This window comes from Populus trichocarpa, chromosome 15 (assembly GCF_000002775.5).
Source record: "Populus trichocarpa isolate Nisqually-1 chromosome 15, P.trichocarpa_v4.1, whole genome shotgun sequence".
Classification (NCBI taxonomy): Eukaryota; Viridiplantae; Streptophyta; class Magnoliopsida; order Malpighiales; family Salicaceae; genus Populus; species Populus trichocarpa.
The window spans coordinates 1,689,078-1,698,327 of NC_037299.2; the positions used below are offsets into that span (position 1 = coordinate 1,689,078).

Here is a 9,250-nt window from a genome sequence, read left to right on the forward strand (position 1 = left end):
ATCAGCATAAAAAATCAATACATGCTACTTTTTTATACAAGAAAAATGAAAATAACATTACTATCTTTATTTGTTCAATTACTATTATATAGAAAATTATTTAATTAAGTCTATAAACATGAGATATATTCTTGCTGGTTGAATCTCATCTTTACATGATATTAAGCTAACATTAGTCACAGACAAGCCATCCTTCGTGCTTGCTAGCATCCCACCAACTATGAAAATTGTTGGCCAGTTTAAATGGAGAAAAAAATTAAAATATTTTTAAAAATATTTTCTTATACATAAAAAGTAAAAAATAATCCAGACATGGGCATCACTTCTTATGTAAAAATAATTGTTAGGTAGATTGCTGTTAAAATGAAATTCTAAAGTCTATAACATGAAATCTATATGCGCAAAGACATGCTTCAAGCTTGCAAAGCATCTATCCCACCACATGAAATTCTAAATTGTTGCATATTATTTCAAGTAAATCTCGAGCCAAGTGTGAAATAAAAGAGACAAAAAAAAGTAATGATTTTTCCTACAATAGTTAATAATCTTTGAATATTTTCAATTAAGGTGTTTTAAAACCTGATTTGAATCGGGTTTTATATTAAATAAAGTGAAAATTAATTTAGTTAAATATAATTAATTTTACGAAGGTTAAATTTCTGGATGAAATTTAATATGACTATAAAATTATAATATATATATATATATATATATATATATATATATATATATATATATATATATATATTTTAAAATCATATTGTTTGAATTTTTAAAAAAATATAACATTGTTTTGGATTGAAATAAATTAACTCAACTCGTTAAACTTATAATTTAGGTCTTAAACCTTTTTATTTGACTTTATCATGTCATTTAGATTATTAAAAAATTAACTAAACTTAACAAGTTTTAGCAAATTAAAAACTTAATCTATTTGATTAATAACCTAACTAGAATAAGTGTATTTTCAGTAATATGGTGAAATATTTTTTTTTTTAAAATAATGTTTTTTAAATTAATTTTCATGTATCAAAATCATTAAAAAAAAAAAGGCTTTGAATTGCGAAATTTTCATATTAACTTACCAAATAGCAAATTTTCTTTTTTCCAAAACTTAATTGTACCCAAAATCGAACAAAAAGCCATTTTCCATCTTCACACCTTTCCTTTGTGTCACCTTGCTTATCTTCTTCAATGAAATGAGAGATGGAGGTCGAAGAAATAGAAGCTGTGCTAGAAAAAATATGGGATTTACACGACAAATTAAGCGATGCTATTCACTCAATTTCACGCTCTCACTTCCTCAGCTCAATCAAATCCCTTAAAACCAACAACAAGAAACTGAACAGCGAAAGCGATGTCGGGTTTGAAGAGAACAACAACAGTAGGGCTTCTGGGTTCGTTTTTGTTAAGGACTTTGGGGTTCATGACAATGACTTGTCGGCTATTCAAGAGGCTAAGAGTCTTAACTCTATTCGGACTGCTCTTGAGAATCTTGAAGATCAGCTGGAGTTCTTTCATGTGAGTTTTGGTGCTATGGGTTTATGGGATTTGTTTAGTTTATTGATTGGTGGGTTTTGTTTTGATTTTGAGGAATTTGTGGGACTTTTTGAAGTTTTTCGTTTTTGGGTATGGTATAAAATAATTTGTTAGTGAAATCATGGGAAGAAAGAGAAATCTTGAATCTAGGATTTGTTTGTTTGTAGGTGAAAAAATTGAAAGATTGAGGTTAACTAGGTGCTAATTGTGTGTTTTACAAGCAAATGGGTTTTTATTTATTGACTCTTTGGTCACTACTTTTTTGATAGAGAATTCATGAAATTATTTTTATCCTTGGAGGTTTAATTTGATTGATTTTGATTGTTTTGCCTGTTTGATAAATTCGCTTGCTGACTCGATTTTGATATTTGATTTCTTGTTAATTTGCAACAGTGTGTTATCCACTTTTAATTGTAATTAGATGAAATTGAGGTGATTGAAAGGCTTGTGAATTGTTTATACACTTAGATATTGTGGGGTGTTTAATGACTGGAAGTTGTGCAAAGGACTAGAGGAAGTGAGTTGCGTAGGAATAGGATAAGTATTCTGTTGATTCTTTCTAGGTTAAATAAGACCAAGTGTAGTGCAAGTGTACAACTTGTTCGGATACTACTGTTTTACAGTAAAAATTGCTTTGACAAAAAGGACTTGTTTGAGCAGCGCCTGGTCACAATAAAGCTTTCTGAGTTCATTTCAGTTCACAAATGGTGAGTAGTGCTATGTAAATTGCTGTAACCACAGGTAAGGACGGGGTAAACAGATTTGATTGATTGTCATTAGTTATGATAAAGAGTTAAAGACGTGCTAGTGTTAGGGATAGCATAGTATCAATTGGTAGTCTCAAAGAGAACTGAGAGAAACAGAATTGGCAATCACACATGATTGATTAAAGTAAACAGAAGTCATCCGGTCCTGTAATGAACAGAATGTTTGGGGCAATGCTATGTTGAGTTGTTATAGGTGCCAATAGTGATGCTCTTTAACTATGATCTTCAACTATATTGGTCTTTGTTTTTCATGCTTCAATTTATGTTTGTGGAGTTATTTGCTTCACATTTCCAACTTATGCATCATTGGATATATATGTCATTTTGTCTGTTATGCAGACTGTACAAATACATCAACGGGCTGAGAGAGATGCTGCAATTGCTCGATTAGAACAAAGTAGGATTATTCTGGCTGTGAGATTGGCTGAACACCATGGTAAGAAGTACAAAGTAATTGAAGAAGCTCTGGCATTTGTTGGGGATGTAAATGATGCAAGTCGGTTTGTGTCCCGTGAAAACCTTTATGGTTCGCCTACAAGCCCATCAGGTGAAAACCTGGTTAGGCATGAAGGGAAGGGGCCTAACACGGTGATCAAAGTTCTCCTTTCTAGTTTTGAATTCGCAAAGAAATCCCTCAAATTGGATCTTATGGGTGGCATATTGGGCAATGCTGCTTTATTCACGGTTAGCATGATTGCCATGCTCCATCTGCATCAGGTAGCCTGCAAGGACCATCCCAATAAGCAAGAAGATCTTCTCTACAGCAATAGAAATGGGAAGAAAGTTTCTGGGCTGGAAGGATCTTCATCCAATGGTAGTTTGAACCACTTGGATGTGCTGTTAGCAAGGGGTTGAGGTAAAAGGCTGAATTTTTTCTTGCAGTTAGTTAAATGGTGGAAGCTATGCCGTTGTTGTGATTGAAAAAGCTTCGTTGTTTTTGCGGATTTCTTCCCACGCAAATCTGGAGTTGTCGAGAAAGGAGCTAGCTCAATTCTTGTTGAGATAGAGCTATTAGTTTCTTTGTTGATAATTTCTTTGTTTCGATTGTGTATATCCTAATATCTAACCAAGTTTATCTTTCAAGTGGGTGATGCCATCCAAGTTCTTCTGATATGAATGTCTATCCTTTGCTACCATTTTACTTTTCTCCCGCGTCAAAATTGCTTTGTCGATCACAGTTTTCTACGAGGGAGCTGATTTGTTTCCGGATCGGGAACAGATGCTAGATGCTTGCTTGCTGCCAGCAAGTTTGGATTTGGGCTGGTTGTTTTTGTGGTTTTTGTTTTAATTTTGTAATTTTTAATTTTAATTTGTTAATATTACAAATAATTTTTTTTAAAAATAAAAAATATTATTTTAATATATTTTTAAACAAAAACAAATGTTATTAAAAACAGTACCAAAATAACTATAACCTGTGCAAATGTCCATGTAACTCATGTTAGATTCCATGTCGGCCACTTCAAAACCGAAAGTACAAAGAAACTAATCAGACCCAACGTCGGCAACATGAATTCCAGGACCATTCACTTCAAAAGAAAAGTAGGGTTTTCTCTTTCTTATTATACCAATTCCTGTATGTTTGCTGCTTTACCTCTACGCTACTCTAACCCCAGAAAAACTGTTCTTTAAATTAAACAGGTCGACAGCCCTTCTCGTTCAACCTCATCCTCAACACAAAGCAAGCTTTGCTGTCTTGCCAAATGGATAAAAAAGAGGAAATTGCACTTTCCCGGATGAGAAAATCAGTCCAAAAACTCGGTGGTTCTACTGAGGTATATACATGTCTTCCACGCAATATGCACCATGATATCCTGTAGAAATGTAACATTGTGCCCTATTTATTGGAGTTCAGGTTTGATTCTTTTTGACTCGGTGGTTTTATTGGCAGAGGTATGGGGACCCAACATTGACAAGGTTCTTGAAGGCAAGATCAATGGACTCGGAAAAGGCAGCAAAAATGTTTGTGCAGTGGCAGACATGGAGGGCTAGTTTTGTTCCAAATGGGTTTATTCCTGAATCTCAAATTCCTGATGAATTGGAATCAAGAAAGGCCTATTTGCAGGGTTTATCAAAAGATGGTTATCCAGTTTTAATTTTCAAAGGAAGTAGGCATTTTCCCTGCAAGGATCACCTTCAATGCAAGAGTATGTATCCAAAATTCCCATCTCATTTTAGTATTTTTTCTTTTTTCTGTATTTTCACTCTCATGTTACATGTGACATTAATTACCTAACAAGCACGAGGCATATGATTCCTCTTCTGCTTTCGTTAATTACATATGATTCCTCTTCTGCTTTCGTTAATTACCTAACAAGCACGAGGCATATGATTCCTCTTCTGCTTTCGTTTTGGTGCAGGGTTTGTGGTATATATGTTGGACAAAGCTGTTGCAAGGTGAAGTTGGTAACTCTGTCTTATTATTATTGTTACAGTGATTGTTTTTTTAAAATATTTTTTTTTGTTAGGATGCATTAAAATAAAGGTTTTTTTTTAATTATTTATGATATCAACATGTTAAAACGATATGAAAACACAAAATAATAATTTTAAAAAAATAAATTTAAATTGATTCAAAAACATTTTTGAAACGTAAAACAAATAAATAAACTTTTAAAAACCATAGATGTTAGACCAGCACATGACTAACTTGAAAAAAAGCTTAGGTCATTGAGTTATAAGTTAACTCGCGGCTAACCGAATCAACTTAGATAAATTATTTTTATTAAAATAATGTAATTTCATTCTTTTTAGTAAAGAAATTTCTTTGATATTGATCTGACCAGGTTTAAACTAGATTTAATAGAGTCAATTAGATCACTAAAAACCTGGTTGGGTCAACCGGGTTTTACTAGATCAATACTTTTTTGTTCAACTTGAAACTCGGTCCGAATTAGGCTTTAGATCATGACTTTTCCTACAACGCGCCAAACCAAGCTGGATTTAATAACTATCAGGTGAAACTGTAACTTCTAAGTGATCGAGAATTTATCATTTCCATTTTGCCAGGTGATATCTCCTGATAACAGCAAAATGCTATCGAACCGATTCGTCGTGTAATAAGTTCATGCTATTGAGGGATCCATTTGATATATCCATTCATTAGTATCTTTTGGCTGCTTACGTTTTCCTCTGATCTTCAGTTTAACTTGTTCATGAGTTGCACCCCCTGAAACCTGATTCTCCTCAATTTTGATCGCAAATATATATATAAAATGTTTCCATTCATCGTACAATGTCATTTCTGGTGATCAGAAAGGTAAAATGTAGAGCTCATTTTCTGATTTTTCATAAAGAATATTTGCTTATGCCGTTTCAGGGCAATTAAAGAGCATGAAATAGGAAATGAGAAGTTCATTTGCCTTGTTGATCTTCGGCAACTAACATATAAGAACTTTGATCCTCGCGGATTAATCAATGCTGTACAATTTCTGCAGGTAATTTTTCTTATGTGTCTTTCTTTGATTTTTCTTTTTAAAACAAAAAAAAGGGAAAAATCCATTAATGTGATGAACAGGGGAAGGGAAAATTGTAAAGTAAGCATGACCTAATTAGTGATAATTCAAAGTATTTGACAAAAGAACATTAATTCACTTGTTAAACTATTTAACCTAATCTTAATCACTTGCTAAAAATAATTAACATGTGTTAAAGAAGTGTGTTTTGTTTCATTTTAATTTTTCAATTTCATCCTTCCAATTGCTTTCCTTGTGTTCCAAGAAAGACATTTACATCATCTGCCACTCTGAATCGTATAGGCTTACTATCCTGAGCGTTTAGAAAAGATGTACATGTTATTCATGCCCCGATTCTTTCAAAGTGTTTGGAAGATGGTTTGCCACTACCTCGACAAAGGAATAAGAGAAAAGGTATGGATTTTATTTATTTTTAGTTCATTGGACCTCCCGATATTCATGTGATGTAATTTAATCTTTTTTTCTTTTTTTTTTCTTAAGAGAGTGTGTGTGTGTGTTTTACTATTTTTTAATTGCAGAATTGTTTTCAATGCTATAGTCCAATGTAATCTATCACCTTAGTCTAGTATTTAATATTTATGTTATAAGACTTGGTTTTGTTTGCTAGGTCAACCCGGTAACTTGGGCTAGCTTGGATTGAGTAGTGAAAAAAAACTTGTTTTTTTATTATTATCAAAACGACATCGTTTCAAGAGTTTTTTAGGAGTGTTCATGGACATAGTTGGGTCGGGTTTTGGCCCATAATTGTATTCAACCCAACTTCTAATATTTCATAAATCGTAAACCTGACTCATTTAATTTTTTTGGACCCGAGTGAATTGAATATATCATGTTGGAGTGAATTTTTTGTGGGTATTATTAACTTTCATAGGTTGGGTTTATATTGCTAATTTTTATGAGCCGGGCTTAATTAGAACTAATATTTGAGCTCAATAAATTAGCTCAAACCTACTATAAGTTGTAACAAATAATTTAAACTCAATACATCAATTGAATCAATTGACTAAAAAGAAAGAACATATAACAATAAATTACATTTATTATTATAGGATATACAGGTTTGATCGGGTTTCAAAAATCTCAATCCATTTTTTGACTTGTGATATCTATTTATTAGCTTTTTTTAAGTCTCTATCATTTGTAATATTCTCATTATTTAACTTTGACAGGTAGAATCGGGTAAAATAATATAGATTTCCAATGTCTATCTATATTTCAATAAATCAAATAATAGGAAATAAACAAAGTTTCTCTTGGAAGTCTCTAATTAATGAATAATAGGAAACAAAGTTTCTCTAGGAATTCCCTAATTAATTTCACTTTGAAGAAACGAAGATCATCAACTCCTGTTCTGATGTTCATCCCAATCAAATCTTATAACATGCAAAAGCCTGTTAAATTTTTATAAGCAGGGATCGTTTTCCTTATTAGATTAACTTTGGCTACCTTAATTTGTGACGAGAAACTGCAGACTGAGATAGTGAAGAATGATGAAAAAGCAAGAATCGAGTTTGTAAAAAAAATTGGTGAGGAGGTCTTACCCAAAGAGCTTGGTGGCCGAGCACAACTTGTAGCTCTGCAAGATGTTATAGTGCCCCAATTGAACTGAAATAATGCTGATATAGAGATCAGAAGAGCTATAATCAAATTTTTTTTTTTTTTTTTGGATCTTCCTTTTGTGTGAGTGTTAACTAGTTCTTCTTGTTGACCATTATAGCATTATAATTAAGGGTTGTGACAAGCTTTACTCTGCTGAAGATTCATGCTTTGGCTATGAATAATACGTTTTCAAGATTCACACTTGATTATTAGATTTTTTTTCATTTTCTATGGATAAGATAGAGAAGTTTTTTATTTAATATATAAACTTATCCTAATTCAAAACCAGCTTGTATGACTTTACCAAAGAAAACCACTAAAATTGTTTGTAATAGATAGTAGTAGATTTATTAGTCATCTATTAGCTACTTGATCCGTGCTCCGGCTGGGTCGAATTTTTTTTAACAAAAAAATAAATATGCAAGTTCTTCTGACAAGTTTTTTTATATAAAAAATCTTAAAGTGTAAATAAAAAACTTATGTAGACTGAGAACCATCTGTGTCGATAAATAAATAAAAAATCATTAGCAATAATTAAAAATGTAACTGGAAAAAATCAATGAATGGATATAGATCAAGATATTTAATTTCTCGGCATTAACCATTTACTCGGTTGTGTTCAATAACTCTTTTTATTAAAATTATATTTTTATTTAATTAAATGATAATAGAAATAAATACTCACATGAAATTTATTGAATAAAATAAAAGAAAAAAATATCACGCAAGGTTACATTTATTAGAAATACTATCCAAAAATAAATATTTTTTATTTTAAACATTAAATTTCATGCATATAAAATACACAAAAGAAAAAAATTATATATGAATTATAATAATCTCTTCAAAAATTAAATACATAAAAAATAATTAAAAAAACAGCCACTTTTAAAAAAGGAAAAATTAAAAAATTAAAAATAAGAGAAAAGAGGTATTAATTTAAATATAAATTAAAAAATATATTAAAAAAATACATATTAAAAAACATCAATTTAAAAAAAGATAAAAAAAAAAAAAAGATCAGGTATGTATGGCTAGCCTAGTTGGAAAGAGCTTGCATGCATGGGCTCTTACTTTTTAGAAAAATGCTAATGAAGTGGATAACATGTCATTTTTTTTTTTAAAAGCCAGACAAAGTGTCATTTGTTTTTTCCTATATTCTGACTATTGTGATGGCCAAAATATCAGGATTCATGGTTTTTTGGCATATAAGCTCATTTTCAACTTACTTTTTTACCCAAAACAAATAGAAAGAGCCTAAACACCTTGATAAATTCATCAATAGCCTTAAACAACATAAAAAAACCACATAAAAACATAAAATCAACCCTAAATCAAAAACCTTTCAAAGCTTAGACCTGGTTTCTTAGGCAATTTTAAGGTGAAAAAAGGCCTATGAGAGACTCTCATCACCAAATAGATCTCATTGCCACCAAGATCAACCAATTTAGGGGCCGGAATCGGTGTCAATGCCTATTGTCTCTCTCTACTGCTAGAATTCGGCTATTCTTGCTTTTCGCTCAAACTAGGAACTTAAGAATAAAATAAAAAATAAAGTTCTAGACTAAAATTAACTTTAAAAAATAAATGAATTAGACGGACACAATATTTATAATTAGAAAAGTACTACAACTATAATAAACATTTCTCCCAAAGTTTAAAAAGTCATTCATTCCCTTTGTTTTTTCATTTTAGTTCTTTATCTTTTAATCTTACCATCTCCTAATAAATTAGAATAAATTGGCATACAATTTTGTTTTATAAGGGCTAGCTAAATAAATAAATAAAATGAATAAAATTCGTGAGGGGATTTATAGTGCAATCATGCATAGTAAATCCCCCGAGCCTTTTAATTTTTCTTATAACTAC

General features: G+C 31.1%; 2 protein-coding genes across 3 annotated transcripts; both read left to right on the plus strand.

Annotated features, from left to right (window-relative positions):
• Positions 1-1,107: 1,107 nt before the first annotated feature.
• LOC18105674 (plastid division protein PDV1) lies at positions 1,108-3,417 on the plus strand. The gene is made up of 2 exons (XM_006374266.3): positions 1,108-1,521; positions 2,646-3,417. The coding sequence occupies exons 1-2, from the start codon at positions 1,207-1,209 to the stop codon at positions 3,159-3,161; spliced, it is 831 nt and encodes a 276-aa protein (XP_006374328.2). The 5' UTR covers positions 1,108-1,206; the 3' UTR covers positions 3,162-3,417.
• A 134-nt stretch (positions 3,418-3,551) lies between these two features.
• Positions 3,552-7,593, plus strand: LOC18105673 (CRAL-TRIO domain-containing protein C3H8.02). 2 transcript variants are annotated; one of them, XM_006374265.3, is made up of 7 exons: positions 3,552-3,848; positions 3,948-4,081; positions 4,198-4,453; positions 4,667-4,703; positions 5,626-5,743; positions 6,065-6,175; positions 7,254-7,593. In XM_006374265.3, the coding sequence occupies exons 2-7, from the start codon at positions 4,010-4,012 to the stop codon at positions 7,389-7,391; spliced, it is 732 nt and encodes a 243-aa protein (XP_006374327.2). In that variant the 5' UTR covers positions 3,552-3,848; positions 3,948-4,009; the 3' UTR covers positions 7,392-7,593. The 2 variants fall into 2 exon arrangements, with proteins under 2 accessions (XP_006374327.2, XP_024442804.2); XM_024587036.2 differs by lacking the exon at positions 3,552-3,848 and having other exon boundaries at positions 3,892-4,081; positions 4,162-4,453.
• The last annotated feature ends 1,657 nt before the right edge of the window (positions 7,594-9,250 follow it).

Bases quoted from the DNA above. Each gene is read 5' to 3' on its own strand.
- LOC18105674 (XM_006374266.3), top strand. From the start codon at position 1,207: ATGGAGGTCGAAGAAATAGAAGCTGTGCTAGAAAAAATATGGGATTTA. The intron at 1,522-2,645 runs GTGAGTTTTGGT...TCTGTTATGCAG, and splicing joins ATCAGCTGGAGTTCTTTCAT to ACTGTACAAATACATCAACG.
- LOC18105673 (XM_006374265.3), top strand. From the start codon at position 4,010: ATGGATAAAAAAGAGGAAATTGCACTTTCCCGGATGAGAAAATCAGTC. The intron at 4,454-4,666 runs GTATGTATCCAA...GTTTTGGTGCAG, and splicing joins GGATCACCTTCAATGCAAGA to GGTTTGTGGTATATATGTTG. The intron at 5,744-6,064 runs GTAATTTTTCTT...TGAATCGTATAG, and splicing joins ATGCTGTACAATTTCTGCAG to GCTTACTATCCTGAGCGTTT.